The sequence below is a fragment of the Cryptotermes secundus genome, unplaced genomic scaffold (genome assembly GCF_002891405.2).
Source record: "Cryptotermes secundus unplaced genomic scaffold, Csec_1.0 scaffold303, whole genome shotgun sequence".
Taxonomy (NCBI): domain Eukaryota; kingdom Metazoa; phylum Arthropoda; class Insecta; order Blattodea; family Kalotermitidae; genus Cryptotermes; species Cryptotermes secundus.
In genome coordinates this window covers 3,001,459-3,020,884 of record NW_019726229.1, presented here as the reverse complement: position 1 = coordinate 3,020,884, position 19,426 = coordinate 3,001,459, and the positions used below count along the sequence as shown (strand labels likewise).

At 39.2% G+C, this 19,426-nt stretch overlaps 1 protein-coding gene across 7 annotated transcripts in view; it reads right to left on the bottom strand.

The window, feature by feature from the left end:
• Nucleotides 1-19,426, bottom strand: part of LOC111864013 (sodium/hydrogen exchanger 7) — a 72,182-nt gene that overhangs the window by 42,542 nt on the left and 10,214 nt on the right. For all 7 annotated transcript variants that reach the window (XR_002842717.2, XM_023850919.2, XM_023850923.2 and 4 more), the window contains exons 4-10: nucleotides 19,201-19,410; nucleotides 16,649-16,793; nucleotides 13,597-13,702; nucleotides 12,012-12,214; nucleotides 9,924-10,035; nucleotides 6,421-6,574; nucleotides 5,485-5,536 (exon numbers count right to left, since the gene is read on the bottom strand). Coding sequence is in view for 6 of the 7 variants with exons in the window: in XM_023850919.2 (XP_023706687.1) it covers nucleotides 5,485-5,536; nucleotides 6,421-6,574; nucleotides 9,924-10,035; nucleotides 12,012-12,214; nucleotides 13,597-13,702; nucleotides 16,649-16,793; nucleotides 19,201-19,410 (982 nt within the window). In the remaining variant the exon portion in view is untranslated. The remainder of the gene's footprint in view (nucleotides 1-5,484; nucleotides 5,537-6,420; nucleotides 6,575-9,923; nucleotides 10,036-12,011; nucleotides 12,215-13,596; nucleotides 13,703-16,648; nucleotides 16,794-19,200; nucleotides 19,411-19,426) is intronic.

The following is a 19,426-nucleotide window of genomic DNA, read 5'->3' as shown; positions in this document are numbered from 1 at the left end:
TAACTAACTAACTAACTATATGCAGGAAGGTTCTGTACAGCTTCCCTTGTAGCAGTGACTATCTCCTCAGCCAAATGAAATCAACGCCCATGTAGCCTTTCTTTTAAGCGGGGAAAGAAAAAAAAATTGCATGGTGTGCGATCAGGTGAATATAGAGGGTGTGGCAAAACCTGCTGTTTTGCCAGTTCCTCCTGGACAAGCACAGAGTGATGTGCAGGGGTGTTGTGTAGCAACAGCCAATTCTTCTTGCTCCAAAGCTAAAGATGCTTATGACGAACTCAACTTCATAGACGGCAAAGGATCTCCTTGTAGCAGTGCTTGTTTACAGTTGCTCCTTCTGGAATGAATTCCATGTGAACAATTTCCGATAAGTCGAAAAACAGTTCAAATATTACCTTGCCTTTTAACCTGCCCTGTCACAGTTTCTTATTTCTTGGTGATGACAATGATTTCCAGGTGGCTGATTGTCACTTAAGTTGCGGATTGTACAGAAAACACCATGTTTCATCTTCTGTTATGATCCGATTGAGAAACATCCCATCTTTGCCAGCACTATCAATCAGGTCACTGCAAATGCTCATGCGACTGTCACATTGGTCTTGTGTCAGGATGCATGAAACACTGTGCTGGGTAACATGAGATATGTTCAGGTCATCAGACAGAATTCTGAGGCAAGTACCATGTTTAATCACTGCTGCAATTTAATTTACTGTTTGGGAGCAGATGGCACGCACCAACATTGCAACTTCTTGCATCTTGAGTTCAGTTCTGACTGTTCTTGGTCAACTGGCATGCTCATCATGTTCCAAACTGTCTATCCCCTGTGCAAAACGTTTCTGCCACTTAAACATAGCACTATGGCCCAAGGCTTCTTCGCTGTGCGCTTGCTTGATCATCTGTAATGTTTTGGTAGCAGATTTTCCTAATTTTTGGCAGAACTTATGTTTTCCCATTTGGGGCCATGCCATAGTTCAAGCAGTTAGTCACTGGCTTCCCACAACGGCGGCCCCGGTTCGATCCCGGGTCTAGTCAAGTGGGATTTGTGGCGGACAAAGTGGCGCTGGGGCAGGTTTTCTCAGAGTACTTTGGTTTCCCCTGCCAATCTTCATTCCACCAATTGCTCCACAATCACCCTCGCCTATCATCTGGGGCTGGTACAATAGGCCAGAAGTGGCCACAGTACAAGGGACTTAGTCCCACCCCACTAGCAATAAAAATGTTTTCCCATTGCTCGAACTGCAATATTCTTGATTTCCGCCGCTCACAGACAACTACCCTTCAGAAAAGTGTCTTTCTTTCTGAATACACCACATGTAAACTACTGCTTCTTGCTGGGACAACAGAAGAACAGACATGGCACCATCTTGTGGTTTCACGTATCCCCTGTAGTGTATAACAGCGCCAATGTGGCCAATCCATGAAATTATTGACTGTACTATGTGGATTTATTACTGCTAAGACATAGGTAGGTAAGAAAACAGTAAAATACAGTATGCATACAGGGAAACTTCTCTAACACTGTAGTATCATTAAAGCAGTAATGAGTAAAGAGCTGTGACTGGCACCAATTAGTTATTTGCAACTCCCTTAATACAACTGTCAGCTCATTACAAACTAGATTTATCAGTCACAATGCCTGATGCCCTGTCATGTTTATACTGACTCCACACACACCGTGAATGACGTAAAGTTTCACAAGACTAATGCACCACATGTCATGCAATAATGAAATATCATTTGCCTTTCCATCTTTCACACCCTTACACTCTGTAACAATGGCCAAACAAGAAAAATATAATCTCAGGTAGGTTTATCACGTTTAATGAGAGTGGAAACGAGTACTTCAATTCTAGGAACACATATCTTCAAGATCTATTCTTTGCATTTCCTTACTGGTCTTATGATCATTTACTGATGAAATTTAATTACTGTTGCAATGCAAAACAACAGATTTTACTGTATATTATGTTGTTACTAAACAATACAGACATTACTCTTCCTCACATTTTGTTGACTCCATAACACATTTACAAATGTTCCAAAAGAACTTTGTCATACCTAGTTTGTTGCAACATGAACCGTTTTTGAGAAAACAAGATTCTGATAGGAAGCCTTGCACTACACTGATCTGTCATACTATACAAGAAGTAAAAAAGAAAAGTCCCTTACCCTGTCAGTACATGACCCAAGGTCATTCAGCAAATTGGATTTCACTGTACAGGCTGAACTATTTTTGACTACAGCATCCTATTGTGTTTCATACCTATAGTCCTTACAATGCCATCAACACAACTTTCTAGTATTAACAGTGATTATTCTTGCCAGCTACATGTTTTGTACTTATTCCTAAGTCATCCACCATAGGAAGATGACCCAGAAACAGGGTTGACACGTGTAGTGGGGAAGATTATACACATTTATACTAAACAGTTGTATTCATGGCACTGTAAGAATTATAATACTGAACTATTCTAGTTCAGGATTTGCAAATAACTTCTATCTTCTTCCAAAACTGTCCAAATGTTATAAAAATGACAAAACTAATAAATAATTTGTTAAGAGGGAAAAAAGTCAATCAATCCTACCCCAGTTATAGTAGAAAGGGAAATGGAAACCACAGAAATGAGTAACACAAAGGCAGCTGAGTCTACTGATCAACAGCCAGAGAATGAACCACAATTATGAAAGTACTGTCATAAGTCATCCTTTAAAAGTCAACCCAGCTGACAGACTGTATGGAACAAAAGAGTAGAAGGCACAAGGATAAATGGAAGTCTACAGCTGGACAAAGGTATGCACTGTTCCTTATCCCAGGACCTTCACTAAACAGAAGTGGAGAACTAATGTAACTCAACAGGAGCCAGTTAAAACCTGTGACAGGACTATGGGTGGCATCAGCATTTTCAGCCTCTGAACTGTGTGAATTGGAACCTTGCAGTAAATCATTTACCAAAGGTTTGCTGGAGGGGATGGCACAATAGCATGCCATGTACAGTATGCCCCAAATAAAATGAAACATCACCATGGTACAGCAAATTTGGGTAAAATTATGCATGAACAATAACTCAGTTGTTGTTCCGAGGTTCTGCATCATTACTAGTTCTGCCGTTTTGGGCGATGTACATGGCAAGGCATACAGACGGTTCAGTACTCTCAATTAAGAACTCTTTATGTTTATGGTAAGAATACTGTGTTTACTATGTCTCATCTTTTATCTGAACATTTTAAAAGCTCCAAAATACTAAAAGTGAGTTAATCTTACATCAGTTATTTTCTATAATAACTGTGGGCTTTGCTGTGGAATGCACAAGCTCTTGTCACTTTGCTTAAACACCTGAACATGTATTTACTAACAAAAGGAACCAGAAACTTTGTCACTACTATGTGGTACTTGAGAAGTCATTCTACAGTCTTACCTTGAAGACTTTGTGTACTCCTGCATATGAACATGTACAACAAAATTGTTTGGAACACAGTTTCAATAAAGACAAAAATGGCTAGGAAATATCTGATGCTGATACAATTACTGTGTTTTTTAACATTATCCATCATTCTGTTTTTATTTAAAACACACAATGTTTCGAAGACTGGATTCTGTCTCCATCTTCAGGTGGAACATATTCAATTGGGCCCAATCATTACAGCTAGTCCCTATCTCCAGTCTCCAGCATCAACACAAGATAGGATATATAACAAAAGCACAGTGTAAACCATCTGTGAGAGTTAACACAACCATTAAAAAACTCCAGACACTTGAGGCCTAGCACTTATGTCCATGCACTATTTCATGGCTATTGTTAAAACAAGAGTACTATCAGAATGAAAGTCATCACAAAGAGGCAAATTCTCTGTGTGGTAGCAACATAAAAACGCAATCTTCACACATAATTTACACTGGACAGAGTTAACATTTTTTTACTTCTGCTGCAATAATGGAAGTCCTGATGGCAGAGATGTCCAAGTTGGGTTGATTGACTGGATAATCTACCAGGGACATTGGGTAGATTTCCTGTAGATCCGATTAGTCAACCCAGCTTGGACATCTCTCCCATCAGGACTTCCATTATTGCAGCAGAAGTCAGAAAATTTAAACTCCGTCCAATGTAAATTATGTGTGAAAATTGTGTTTTTATATTGGTACCATATGCATAATTTGTTTCTTTAGTGATGACCTCTATTCTGATAGTATTCTGATTATGATGAAGGGTACAAGTTACAAAATCTCCTCACTGTGCAGTTTTATCCAGCCTCTATTACTTCATACCCCTTCAGACCACTTATTCTCCTCAGCACACTGTTCCCAAACACCCTCAGTCTACACTATTCTTTAATGTCAAAGGCCACGTTTCACACCAACACAAAACTACAGACAAAAATATAGTTCCACATATTTTAATTTTTAGATAGAAGACAAGGCAACAAAAGGTTGTGAACTAAATTATAACAAGCATTACAAGAATTCAATTTTGATTTGTTACTGTCATTCCCAGATATTTAAACTGTGCCACATTTTTAAATGATCTACAAGCTATGTTTATGTTCTGACTCTGCCCTGCATTCTGGTGACAAGATATCAACCCTGGAATAAGGCATGGGGATAAGTGAATGACTAAAGAGGAATATGGGAAGAAACAACCATGTATTGAGTTAAGAAACTATTCCATTATTTAGCTTGAGAGAAGAGGAAAACAATGGGAAACCTATAAGAATAACATGTAATTGATTAGTATTAAATGTGGTTATTTCAATGCTACCTCAGATCAAGTTCCCTCAGCCAATCCTATTTATGTCCCATCTTCAACATGTATTTCTCAAACAGCTACCTTAATATTAACTGCTGATCTCTCTGGTCTTCCAAACTGCCACCTTCCTAGAGATTTCATATACCAGAATTCTGCACATATTTCAGATCTCCCCAACTAAGCTGTATGTTCAGTTTATCACAGCCTCCTAGATTTCATTATGATAATACACATAACCTGTATAAATCACAAAGTTCCTTTGCATATTATATTCAAAACTTTCAATTTATTTCATTCTTCTTAGATCAAAACATGTTCCTCAGCATGCTACTTTCAAACTCTTATGCTACTACAAGAGATTATGTTTCTCATGCACACAAAAAGGAAAGAAAATTTATTGTTTCATATATCTTCATGTTTGTCAGAAAGGAAAGAAAATTTATTGTTCCATATATCTTCATGTTTGTTGTTTTGGAAAGTAAATGGGGTGATAAAGGGTTTTAAACTGAAAAATAACATTATTTCCTAACCGTATTCTTCTACTTTCACTACAGATTTCATTTGTTGTTCCCAGATGTTTTAATTTTAATATATTTTCAATCATTTATCACATTTATACTAGCATTAATATGCATATGCAATCTATATAACATGACCAAACATTACATCACAGACCAGTACACACAGCCATCTTCCTGATCCAATCAATTAATCTGTCTCCAATTCTCAATACAATACTCACACTTCTCACGCCTGCATATGGAAGCATCTCCACCTCCTCTTCCACTCCAACCCTGAAAAAGCAATTCATATCAGTCTCTTCACAAAACATGACTACAATCAGTATTATAGACAGTGATGCTTATGCACTATGATCAGCCTGACTTGACTCTTCCACTTAAATTCATGCTTATGCAAAATCAAGATTCTTGAACTGTAAGGCTTAAAATGTTGTGTATGGGTCACAGTCATTAACCCCATTTTCCACCTCATCGAGGTCAGCTACAACTTAACTAACAATAATCAGCTCATAGACTAAATATTTAGGTTAAACATACATTCATACTTCATCTTGCCTATACAAAGCCTCATGTTTATGATGATGACAGTTCTTGTTCAGCTGACATCACTGATTCACGAAAGAGAGACAGTGCAATTTCAAGTGAAGAAACTGCACCACTTTGTACACCACAAATCCCACTTGACCAGACCCAGGTTCGAACCCGGGTCGCCGTGGTGGGAAGCCAGCAACTAACTGCTTGAGCTATGGCACGGCCATACCTCCAGTAGTTAGTCACTAGCTTCCCACCATGGCAGGCCAGATTTGATCCCAGGTCACGTCATGTGGGACCAGTGGTAGATGAAGTCTCAACAGGGCAGGTTTTCTCTGAGTACTTCGGCTTCCCTCACCAATTCTCATCCCACTGAATGCTCCACACCCACCTATCATCATCGTCATCATCGTTGTCATCATCAAGGGCTGGTATAATACAACCACTAATGGCTGATGTACCAAGCTGACTCAGCCACACCAACCACTAAATAAAAAAAAACTTACTAAACAGGATAACAACCTAGCCAATCTTGGCACAGTTGTCATAGTAATATTGGTGGCAAGAGGTTAATGCCCCACACTTTTGTTTCTAGGTATGTGGGAGAAGTTTTGATCTGTGCTTACGGTATTTTGAACCATGTGAGAAGCTGCATTGTGGCCCCTCCTTGCACTATCACAGTCACAATCACAATCAGTGAAGTGGTTGTTAACATCGCTTGTCTTGCATCTGACACAGTGTTGCGAATTGCCAGAGCGAATGACATGGCACCACGCAAACCTGTGAGACACAAGATTCCAAAATAATCACCATCACAAAATTCTATAGTCACTGTTGTTACAGAGAGATTCTAGAAGTCCCTATGTGTCCTTAAACTCCACTGACTCATTGCATACATATACAGTGCAGAAACTACACTGTACATGAAAGAACAATTAAATAGTAAAGTTACATAACTAGCCTGAATACTCCAAATAAAGTCTTAACATTAAGAGAGCATTTCCTATAGGATGTTCCAGTTTCAAATGCACTGTTGTGGGAGCTGAGATTGGCGGGATTGCATCACTTGGCCTGTATGCGCCTCTCATGTGATCTGGAGCATCTGAGAAACCAGTGAGCTGGCGAGGTAGACTGAGGCCACCCGAGAGCAATCTAGAGCTTTTGCTACAAGTGATATGCCTACAAAATGAGTAGCGAGCAAGTAAGTTAGTTGTCTGTTGTAAGGTTTTCCATTTTTCAGTTCAGTGCAGGGCAGCTCAGGTGAGTGAAGTGAGCGAGAGAAGTACTGTGATCAGTGGGGGTGCCGTGAAGTAACAGGTGAACAAAGAACTGATAAGAGAAAAAGTGGTCATGGTAAATGGGATAGTAGTAAATGCTCTAAATACCACAATAATCAGAACAAACAGCATCAAAAATGGGACTGAAGGTCAATACAGAATTGCACGTAATTTTGAAGAACTTACATAAATTCAGTGCTATGAAAGAAAACATTAAAAAGAATGTAAGTGCCAGTCAAGAACAACTTAAAGAGGATTAAGTGCTAATTAAAAACTAAAAAAGGATATGAGGTCTGGCCATGTTAGACTGGCTGTCTGTCAAGATGAACTGTTGCTCAGCCAAGAACAACTCAAAAATGATACAAGGTGCCATCAGGGCTGGCCAGAGCAAATCTAAAAGGAGAAAAACTGTCATACTAGACAAACACTTGAAGGGCATCACAGAAATAGTTAAACAGCAGATCTCGAATCTACACAAGAGGCTCAATAGTGAGCTGCAGGCAACACAGTACAATGAGCAGGCAACTCAATCCAAACTGGAAGCCACACATCAGAAGCTCGAGATGCAGTTGGCAGTGGCAGAAGCCTGACTGAGAACCTGTAAAGAATTTCACAACCAATCCGAAGCTGGGCAGTCCAGGCAAAAGCCATAAATCTAGTCCCCATTCCACAGATGCAAACTGCCAACATCCTACACAGTGGTCCAGTTTCTGCAGCATACAAACACTCTGTCACGGTGCTCAAACACTATTACAGTGACAATGAGCTGGTGGCCTAATGGTCTAAACAAAAAGCTAGGGCCCAGGTGACAGTCAAATCTCTACAAGAACTTGCAGCAGCTGTGAAGCAGCCCAATGGACCGTAAGGTTACCCATGGACTTCACCCAGAGGGACGCAGCGATGCTTCTGTTAACTGGGTAAAGGAATTGGATGTGGGACTGCACCTCTATACAGGTGACAAGAGGTCTGTCAACAAAGCCCTCATCCAAGCCTTGAAGCCAGAGGCTGCAAAGGTGGCAGATGGACTGCCAGTAGGGCTGATAAAAGGGCTACAACTCCCACAGGAACACAGTTGTCAGCAACTCAGCACACCAGGACCGAACAACTTGTATGCTGGCAGTGTGGGGGATGTCATATCGTCTCAAAAGAGAATGAGACAGAATGAGACAAAGACTTGATGATGAGCCTGACAAGGACTTGGGAAACAAGTAAGAAACAGCTTGAGAGAGCAGAGAAAAAGCATCATCATCCTCATCCCCTCACTTCATACTCAGCAAACTAATCAAGAGAAGCAACAACAGTCTAATTGCCAAGGAATGAATATCAGATAAGCCATCCCTTATGACCACTGATATCAGGGCATCTATGATCATTTTCAGATATGACACCACCACAGGATTCCCAGAGACAAAGTCAAGTCAGCGGTATGTTCTGCGGATAGCATCTGGGGAAACACTCCCTTCATGAAGGAGAAGGCAGTAAAGCCAACCCTGGCACAGAGTGCACTATCAATCTGGGTGTTCATAACAAAGATCACAAACTAGTTCATCCTGGGACTGGACATCCTGCGATGCATTTGAAGCAACACATGCCATGGGTGGGACAAGATGAGGTATCATTACAGTGTCTTGGGGCATGACCACAATCATACTTCCTTACACTGGTCAGGGATGCGGTGATACCAGCATGATGTGAGTCGTAACTGTGCAGGTGGAGGGTCTCCTGGAGGCAGTGAACAGCTTGAGGGAATCAAGTTTGATGAGTTCCCACTGAGATAGACTGTACACAGCCAGAACTTGGTTCAAGTTCAAGAGGAGTACCTGTCAGGATCAAGAATGCATGCAACCAACGCCAAGTACTGATTGAAGGCACCACCCCAGGCTGCTGTGAGCCAGTCATGTGGGCACCACCAGTCAACAGTTCACCACACCAAACTCTGGGGACTCACAGGCTCTGTGAGCAAATGCAAGCGGTGTCCAGTGCCAGGCCAAATCTCAATGCCAAAGAAGCCAGGTTGAGTTAATTATTGAATTCCAGGATATTTTCACAATTTATAATGACAGATATGGATGGATCCATAGTTTACCATTGCCTCAACACCAGTGATGCCTGTAAAGTCCAGTAGCCCCTTCAGAGATTGCTGCTAGCCAAGCAGGTCAAAGTGGACAAAATTCTGAAGAACATGAAAGACTGAAGGGTAATCAAGAAGTCAGACAGGCCTTGGTGTTCACCTATCATGCTCATCAGGAATAATGAAGGCCTTCGTTTCTGTGCAAACAATCAAAGGCTGAATAATGTTACCAAGAAGGATTGCTTATTGCTACCAAGGATTGGTGATACCCTGGATAAGCTCACACGGGCCAAGCAGTTGCCAACCATGCACTTAAACAGTGGCAACTTGCAAGATTCCCTGCAAGCTGGCAACATGGACAGAGCAGGACTCTCCACTGTTCACTGCTATGCACTCTGGCCTCCGCAGTGCTTTGGCAATGTTCAAGAGATGATGAAATTCATCCTTTAGGGTCTTAGGTATGAGCCTGCCTGGTGTCCTGGGTGATGTAATCATTGGCAAGACAGGCTAGTGTTATTAAGATAACACTAAGAACTGTGAAAACCCCTCACTATGTAGACTAACTTCATTCATTCATCATGTGGTTATCAATATTAAGATAACAGTAAGAACTGTGAAACCCCTCACTATGTAGACTAACTTCATTCATTCATCATGTGGTTATCAATAATTTAGAAAAAACACTAACTCTGGAAGGACATGTTATTATGCTTGAAAAATATGGTACTGCAAGGGACAGGAACTTATGTTTAAAATTTGACTCATAAAAAGCCAACTGTACCTGCAAAGAACAGCATGTGTTGAAAGTTCAATGGTATCTTAGGTTTTCGTCCTAAATTCAGAAGAAAAGACAATGGATAGATGTTGACTGCACGCCCTAACATGGCACAAAACTGTTAAATGTTAAGGAAACACTCAATAAATAGTATTAGGAGTTTTCACAATAATGGCCATCTTTGTAAATTAGTGATGTGACTTGTACCCTGGTTTTCGTCCTTGCTGTTCTATCCTTGCCGCTGCAAAACTGGACACAAGTTACAAAAGATATATAATTTCCCAAAATAAAGACACAAGAGTACCATCACCCATTATCTTTTGTGAATTTGCCCTAAACAATAAGCAGTTCATAAATAAAAAATTAGATAATTTCTCTGCATCCACACAAAACACTTATCACAGTCCCAAAGAAACCACAAAACAGTTTAGGAACCACTGTTCTTTAACAAGCATTTTAAACTTTAAGTAAGACAGCTAGCACAGTAACATATCTGGTACTGATATCAGTATAAAAACACACTTAAAGATCTCTTACATAACAGCTGAAGACTAGTAAATTGAATCACTAATAACCATGACAATTAAGATCAAATATGGACAGTCCATGACACAAGGGTGAAAATTGTACAAAAATCTGTCACAGCTACTATAACGTACAAACAATTAGCCACAGCCACTCAGAAACAAGAATTTATCACGGCATCATTCAGCTATGAATAGTGTTTTATATGAGCGCATTAAAAGAATTCACAACTGGTGTGGTACATTTTTAGAGATCTGAAGGATTAATCTTATACTGTAGCAGAGCTGATGGTGATAATGACTGTAGCACCACCACCACCAGCTGGTGGTGGTGATGGCAGAGGCAGTCATAGCAGTAGCAGCAACAGTACTGATGGTAGTGGTGGCAGTGGGAATCATAATTCATTGTAGTACCTGTCAGGTACAGCATCTAACATCTAGGCACTATATGAAATCAAAGTTCTCATGCCAGTCTTCCAGGATGTGATACCATTTGCTGTCACAGGCAGGTAATAACATCTAAGATGAACCTGCTGCCTCCAGCTTCAGGGTATCTGAAGATGGAAGTGGGAGATTCTACCAAAATATTGTTATCTACCTACCAAACTACATGCTATCACATACCGGAAGAGGGTATCGTCCAGCTATTAGCAGCTCCTCCAGAATTAGTGAGAAAGTTTCTGAATTGGACTCAATTATAGTCATCTTATAACATGAATCATTCATTTAAGATATTTAGTGCTCAGTTATTGTAATCATGTTCAAAGTACACTGGAGAACAATGTCCAGAACTGCTACTGGGCTGTACATTTTAGTATATATGAAGTCTGTGACAGGCAAATACCAAGAAACAATGCCCAAATGTCTTCAGAAATTATTATACTACTTGTCAGGACACGAAAACCAGGATATAAAAAAATCATAAAGCTTACATAAATATAATTTTTATCCAAATTACTACCTAGGATTAACATTTCTCACACCAGTCTTTCCTTCGGTGAACTGATCGCAAGATAAATCAGACAACAAACCCCATGTCACTTTCCTAAAGTATCATTATTTTACATATCATTACATCATAAAAAACAAAAGGTTTTAAACAAAATTTGTACACATGATTTTATCAACAAATATGCATCAAGGCATCAAGTCAGAATCTTCTGCCAAACTGAAACATTTTGTGACAGTGCATACTTGTTTTCCATTTTCTAAAAAGTTATACTAAACAGTTCTGAGTATTTATCATATTTGTCATGAGTCATGTGTGGAATTAAAAGAAGTGGAACTTCACCTCCCACAAGTTTCAATGGGACTTGAAGATCGGTTGCAGTATCGTACAGTGTTTTCAACACACCCATCCCTCTGCACTCGCAAAGAATATATTCTTGAGATGAACAGGAATACGGATGAAGATAATACCACAGTTAAAACTTTCAAAGAAACTTTGCAGTAATATCCTGTCAAGTGGCTGACAGCATATAAGTGAATCGTAAATGGCAAGTTTGCATATATAGCAGGATGGGTGTATTACATCCACTAAATACATATTTAATGCATTGTTCAAGGATACAAATCCTGCAAAGATGAAACCAGGATCAAAATGATGTTTAGGAAATGTAAACATTGACACTCCAATGTATGAAAAAATGAAGTTCTCTGCTAAGAAATTGAGCAGTTCAAAAAGTTTTTTGGTCCTTGACCTGGAGTCTGCTGACAGATTGTTGTATGTGTAGTGAGCCTGGCAAATCCCACAGAATAGTACTGCCACTACACCTATAAAGATAAATATAACATTGTTGTAGTTCACTCCAATTTTCCAGTGCACTTTCCATATCTCACATTTTTCAGGTTACTTTCATAACTACACATTTATCCAAACCAACATATAATTCAAAATCTGTACACAATGTAAAAATAAAATACTTTGTTTTTATTGTGCCTTTGTTCAGATAACTGTGTCATCTGCACACAACACAGTTTTTGGTATCCCACTCTCTTGTCCTTCCAGTCCTCTTCTTATTACCTCATCCCTCACCATGTTCAACAACACAGGATATCCCTCAAAAAATTTAAAAACATTCATATTTTTTGCCATTTATGGCAGTATCCATAAATGTTCTTTATTCTCTAGATTACTTTAGAAAGATCTGCTCTCTGGAATGCTTTCCAGATTACTTATATTATCATACACCATTTCAGTATCAATAAAAGCCAACTCTTACCATCATACAAAATTATAAATGTAATATTTATATTATCTTCAATTTATGGTCACACAGAACATGAAAAGGCATGGTTACATAATTTATAAAATTGTCAATAGCTTCTTTAGTTACAGCCTTGACCACAACCACTCAATGGCAGAACCTGCCAAAATCACTGCAGCCAACCAGACAATCTATCTGAATAAAATAAAGCCTTGACTACAACCACTCTATGGCAGAAACTGTCAAAATCACTGCAGCCAACCAGACAATCTATCTAAATAAAATAAAGCCTTGACTACAACCACTCTGTGGCAGAAACTGGCAAAATCATTGCAGCCAAACAGACAATCTATTCAAATAAAATAAAACCTTGACTACAACCACTCTATGGCAGAAACTGCCAAAATCACTGCAGCCAACCAGACAACCTATCCAAATAAAATAATGCCTTGACTACAACCACTCTATGGCAGAAACTGCCAAAATCACTGCAGCCAACCAGACAATCTATCTAAATAAAATAAAGCCTTGATCGGAAGGTCGCGGGTTCAAGTCCCGATGAGGTCATTGGATTTTCTTCAGTTGACCTAATCCTACCAGCCTCACTAGGCCCTGGGGTTTACTCAGCCTCTAACAGAAATGAGTACCAGGAATTAATTAAATTTTCCTGGGGAGTAAAGCGCGACCAGCGCGTAAGGCTCACAACCTTACCGCCACCTTTGAGCCGATTGTCTAGATGGTGTAGGACCCTCAACGTCTCACAACCCTATGGGCCTTCACGCCCTGGTACAGGATAGCTTTACTTTTTTACTTTACAACCACTCTATGGCAGAAACTGCCATACTGCAGCCAACCAGACAATCTATCCAAATAAAATAATTCAAATGCCAAGATTTGTGTAATAGTAGAGTAATATGGATTAATATGGCAACAAACAGTGCACAGTACCTGTGAGTTCTGAAGCCTCGGCTATGAGAAATGTGCTATATGACATAAGCACAAATAGTGCTGATTCTAGCAGTGGAAAGTCACGCACATGTGTAAACTTCGTTAAGTGCAGAATTGTTAAGGATATATATCCAAGTTTCAATAAATGCAATGACCAATTATTAACCCTACGTAACTCTTAAAGGAGAATCATTATGTACCTCCCATTAGAGTCTAATATCATGAATAGTCCACAAATCGCCATATTAAAAGAGCATATATGTACTTACATACATCTATACAGCACTTACTTACAATACTGATGTTTCCACAACAACAATTACTTCCGCAGAAGCTGTGTATTTAATACGAGGGCGAGTCAAATGAAAACCTTAAATTTGTAATAAAAAATCGAAATTTCACGCCATTATCCTGTAAGTTGGTAAGCGTGCTACAAACAGTGTGCAGAATGGCCTGTAGGTTGCAGCATAGTGCAGATGCAAGAACACCGTCACAGCACCAGTATAAGATGGCTGCCCCACTTGAGACTTGCACCAGGGAAGAATAGCATTCTGTCATTTGGTTTTTGTGTAGTGAAGGTGTGAAACCTATTGAAATTTATTGAAATTGAATGGAGTATGAAGTTTGCAAATAGTGTGACTTCAGTGGAAGATGCTCCTCGTCCGGGTCAGGCACATCGAGTTGTGACTCCAGAGAACACTGCAGCAGTTGAAGCCATAGTGAGGGAAAACCGCCGAGTGACATTGAATGAAATTGCAGCAAGTTTACACATTAGTCATGGTTCAGCACACCACATTGTGCATGATGTACTCCAGTTTCACAAAGTGTGTGCAAGATGGGTGCCACGGCAGCTGACTCCTGAATTGAAAGACCGACATATCAATCCTTGTGAAGAACTTCTGCAGCGCTTTGAACGAGAAGGTGATGACTTCCTTACAAGAATCATTACTGAGGACGAAACCTGGGTTCACTTCCACCAACCAGAAATGAAGAGAGCGAGCAAGGAATGGCACCATTCCTCATCTCCAAAACTGAAGAAGTTTCGAACACAACCATCGGCAGGGAAGGTTATGCTGACTCTCTTTTGGGATGAAACAGGCGTCATCTTGGAGCACTACACGCCTAGAGGGACCACTGTCACCAGTGCATCATACTCAGATCTCCTAAAAAATCATCTTCGGCCTCCAATCAAATCAAAGCGACGTGGACTGCTGTCCACAGGTATCCTTTTGAAACATGACAATGCAAGGCCCCATGCTGCCCGTACAACAGTTGCGACAATCAAATACCTGCAGTTTGAGTGTCTTCTTCATCTGGCATACCCACCAGACCTTGTCCCAAGTGATTTCCATGTTTGGACCACTCAAAGAAGCAATGGGAGGAAAGATGTTCCATTCTGATGAAGAGGTATGCCACGCGGTGCATGAGTGGTTGCGCGGACTACCAAAAGATTTTTTTCTAAAGGAATTCATGCACTTTGTAAGCGCTGGAGGACTTGCATTGAGCGTGGGGGAGATTATGTTGAAAAGTGATACAGCTTTGTACCACTTGTGCACAATAAATAATACTTAAAAATATTTAAGGTTTTCATTTGACTCGCCTACGTATATCAGGTCTGATCAGAATCCCTCTAAAATAAATTACACTGTACAATGATGTCAGGGGAATGAATGTATCCTGACATGTTATTGCATGTCAGGACTCTTTACAGCACACTCCATTATTAAATCTATCCTCAATGGTCAGCATATAAAGTCAAGAGCAATTTTGTCATATACTAATACAATGATGCTCAAGAGTACAGACAAATGTATGTAAATGAACTTATGTGCTATAAAAATATAGAAGACATAAGGCTTACCAAGTTATTAAAATAATTTCTGGAGAGCAACAATGAACCAATCATGAGTTTTAAGGGATATTCTCAAAAGTGAAGATCACTAGAAACTAGAAACAAAATATCGCTAGCATCAGTGTGTGAGGTACTGTAAAATGAGTGGCTTCTGGCTTGTTTAAATGTCCACAAACCAATCAAAACTTCTCAACGAAATTTTATAACAAAAGATGAAACACTGGAGTACATTTACTACTCTGAAACTAAGCAATAGCCATCAAAACAGAAATCCCCTCCTCACACTGATTATGAAAAAGCATACCAAGTCTGCAGAAAAACTGAAGTGATGGTGATTGATATCTTGGCTATGCAAGTGTTGTGCACGATGAACACACGCTAAGAATTCAGAATCTTAACTAACCTTTCTATATACTCGTATAAGCGTCAAGAAATCTCCAGTGCAGTAAATTGTAACAACACAGAAGCTCACTCAGACTAGATAAAGGTACCTGTTAACTAGACACAATATTCCACAAGTAACACAACCCCCTTTATCACCTAATATGGCTCCCTTGTCTTTCTTTTGTTACATAAAACATAGCAATGAAACAAAAAACTGAAAGGCAAAAGGTCTGATGCTCTGGAATAAACTAAATGAAGCAACAAAGCAACTACTGAGCTTGCGAGCTACTTTCAGCATTGCCAGGAACACTAGAATAAGCATGTGCATGCTTAAGGAAACAATTCCTCAGCAAATTAACCTCCCATCCTTGAAAGTACAGTATTTTCACTAAGATAGGGCCTCAGTGCTTTCCAATCAGACCTCACATGTGACTGGAGACTCTGATACAACACCAAGTAACAGTACTTCCAGTGTGCAGCATCCTACTAGGTTTCATATTGCATATATGGCTAGAGCACAGTAATTTGGTGAAGGAATACTGTTTGTTGCAAGGCCAAAGATTTAGTGGCCACTGCAGCAGTGCATGCTTACCGTAAGGAGCTATATAAAAATACTTCAGCTGATGATGCACAACATGCATATCACTGCATTCCACAGAACATTTCATAGAAGTTGAAAATAGAAACTCTGACCAAATATTAATCCCTGTTAACTAAATGGTCAAGAATATAAAATGAAAATGTAACATCAACAGGCATTCAGCATACTACATAGATGCAAAAGACACACTCTGTATATTGCTGTTAAAAGGATATGATAGCAGTGATACAGCCCATGAGTGCGCCAATTAAGAGAGAGAGGGTGAAAATGCCAAAGAAGTCACCCAATGCACGGAAAAAGGCTTGCGTCTCGAAACCACCTGTTCCTGACTGGTAACGTTCTCCATAGTTCTGTATTGATCTGGACACATTTAAACACACATTAATGATCCACACAGTCAGATTACACAACAGTTACAAACATTAAGACATTTTACAACCAGGTGGCCACATGCCTGAATATATGCATCAGACGGATATCGTTCAGTAACAAGATGACAAAAACAATCAGCTAACTACAGACAATACGTCTGACATTGTTTTAGAAAACTGATTTAAACAGAATCAAGACTGTGATATGCTTGCAAATAAGAGTGACGAGATACAATGTGTACTGACATCAGAACCCGTACACCATACTGACATCACAGAACTCAGTAACTTGAAGAATTTTTTTTAAATGCATTTGTCCTTAGTTCATGTTACACTTACTGTGATACAATTATAATCTATTAAATGTTTACTTTCCACAGTCATCAATTACTGGTGTCTAAGCAAAATTAAAAACTACAAGAAGTCATACCTGACATAACATGAAAATCAGTTTACTGTGCTCACACTGGCAAAATTCTGGATGTTTCTAGCATCTGCTGTCATTCTAGTACAGCATATAAGGTCACGCAATGTTTACTAAATGCTGCATAATAATGAATGTTCGCTTTATATTGCCATGATGTGTTTACGTGTCATAACCTAGTAATGGATGTTCCTTCTCGATCCATAATTCTGGCTTTGAGCCCACGTGTCATAATGTGTTTACATCTATATGACATTATTATATTTAAGCATCCTGTTGCACTCTATACGATAAATGATACAAATTCCGTCCCAAGTGCAAACCATATATATTATATGTCTTTGATCTTGTTCTTTCTACACTACATGTTTCGGCCTCTATCGGCCATCATTAGGTGTATACTCTTAACGTTGCTGCCACACTGAACCCGGTCTAAAATTTAACATTTAAAAACACAATGTCACATTCTTCGTATTATCAACATCTACATCGTTGATATGTGTCTGGTATGTAGATTATGTTGCACACGTCCAATTTTGATGTTCTTGTAGTAGCACTTTAAAAATCTTTAGTTATGATGTTTTTAAAAACTTTTTTAAAATTTTCTCTAAATTTTAAATTTAAAGTTTAGAGAAAATTTTAAAAAAGTTTAAAAAATTTTAAATTTAAAATTTAGAGAAAATTTTAAAAAGTTTTTAAAAACATCATAACTAAAGATTTTTAAAGTGCTACTACAAGAACATCAAAATTGGACATGTGCAACATAATCTACATACCAGACACATATCAACGATGTAGATGTTGATAATACGAAGAATGTGACATTGTGTTTTTAAATGTTAAATTTTAGACCGGGTTCAGTGTGGCAGCAACGTTAAGAGTATACACCTAATGATGGCCGATAGAGGCCGAAACATGTAGTGTAGAAAGAACAAGATCAAAGACATATAATATATATGGTTTGCACTTGGGACGGAATTTGTATCATTTATCTATATGACATATTTCACATCCTACGGTCATTTTGACTAACTCTGGATCTAGGGAAGGAAAGGACGTGAAAGGAAGACTCATGTTCAAATTTGAGGTACTATCCCAACATTTGCTTGGAGGGAATGAGGAAACCCATAAAAAGTCTCTATCAGGGTAGCAGCTCTCCAGTCTGCAATGTTAACCTGGGGCCTCTAAACATGAAGCAGAAGTGCTATCCAGACAATTAAGCTCTGAGCTATAACATTTTGTAATTGTAATACATTTACAATCACTACCATACTCTGCATTAGGTTAGCACATTCACTTCCATTGCTATCTTTCCTTGTGCCATAGACAGGTTGTCTTAGCTTAGTTACCAAGTATTTCACATTTTTTTCTAAAAAGTTCATCCAACTGCCCCAGGACCTTATTACAATGTATGAACCAATTTTTAAAATATGGTCAAATAAACACATTTGCTTCTTTGACTAAAATAATTATACTGGTCTTTATTCAGACAGCTGCTTGGCTCTCATGTTTAAATTATAATTTAATTGATCTGTCAATGAATGTGTTAAGTCCCCATTATGTAACAGAAGTCGGAAAAGCTCAGTCGGTATAGTGACAGGCTATGGGCCGGATGACTGGGGTTTGAATCCTGGCAAATGCAAGATTTTTCTTTTCTCCACAACGTCCAGACTGGCTCTGTGGTCCACCCAGCCTCCTACCCAATGGGTATTGGGGATGATGTCCCCAGGCGTAAAGTTGCCTGTGCGTGAAGCTGACAACTCACCTCCATCCAAAGCTGAGGTCAAGAATGGTGGAGCTACACCTCAACTACCATATGTCTTCATGGAAGAGCATTTAATTAACTAAGCACAGGCCAACTTTAAATTTACCTTAACCCCATTAGGTATTTCACAAAGGAGAGGAATATTAAACACTAATAATTATGACTTCTAGAAACACTTCCCGTAAATACCAGTCTACACCAACTCACCCACTAAGAACAATAGCTACTGCATCATTCAGGACACTTTCTCCAAACACCAGTGCATACAAGTTCACATCCACATGCAGATCATTAAAAATTGCCAAGATTGTAAGAGGATCTGTAGAGGAAATCAGGGCACCAAAGTATAAGGTGTCCAAAAAAGTGAAGCTGCCCTTAAGGTTTGGCATCTGGTGGATAAAGCCATACATCAGGGCTCTGCGGAGAGAAATAA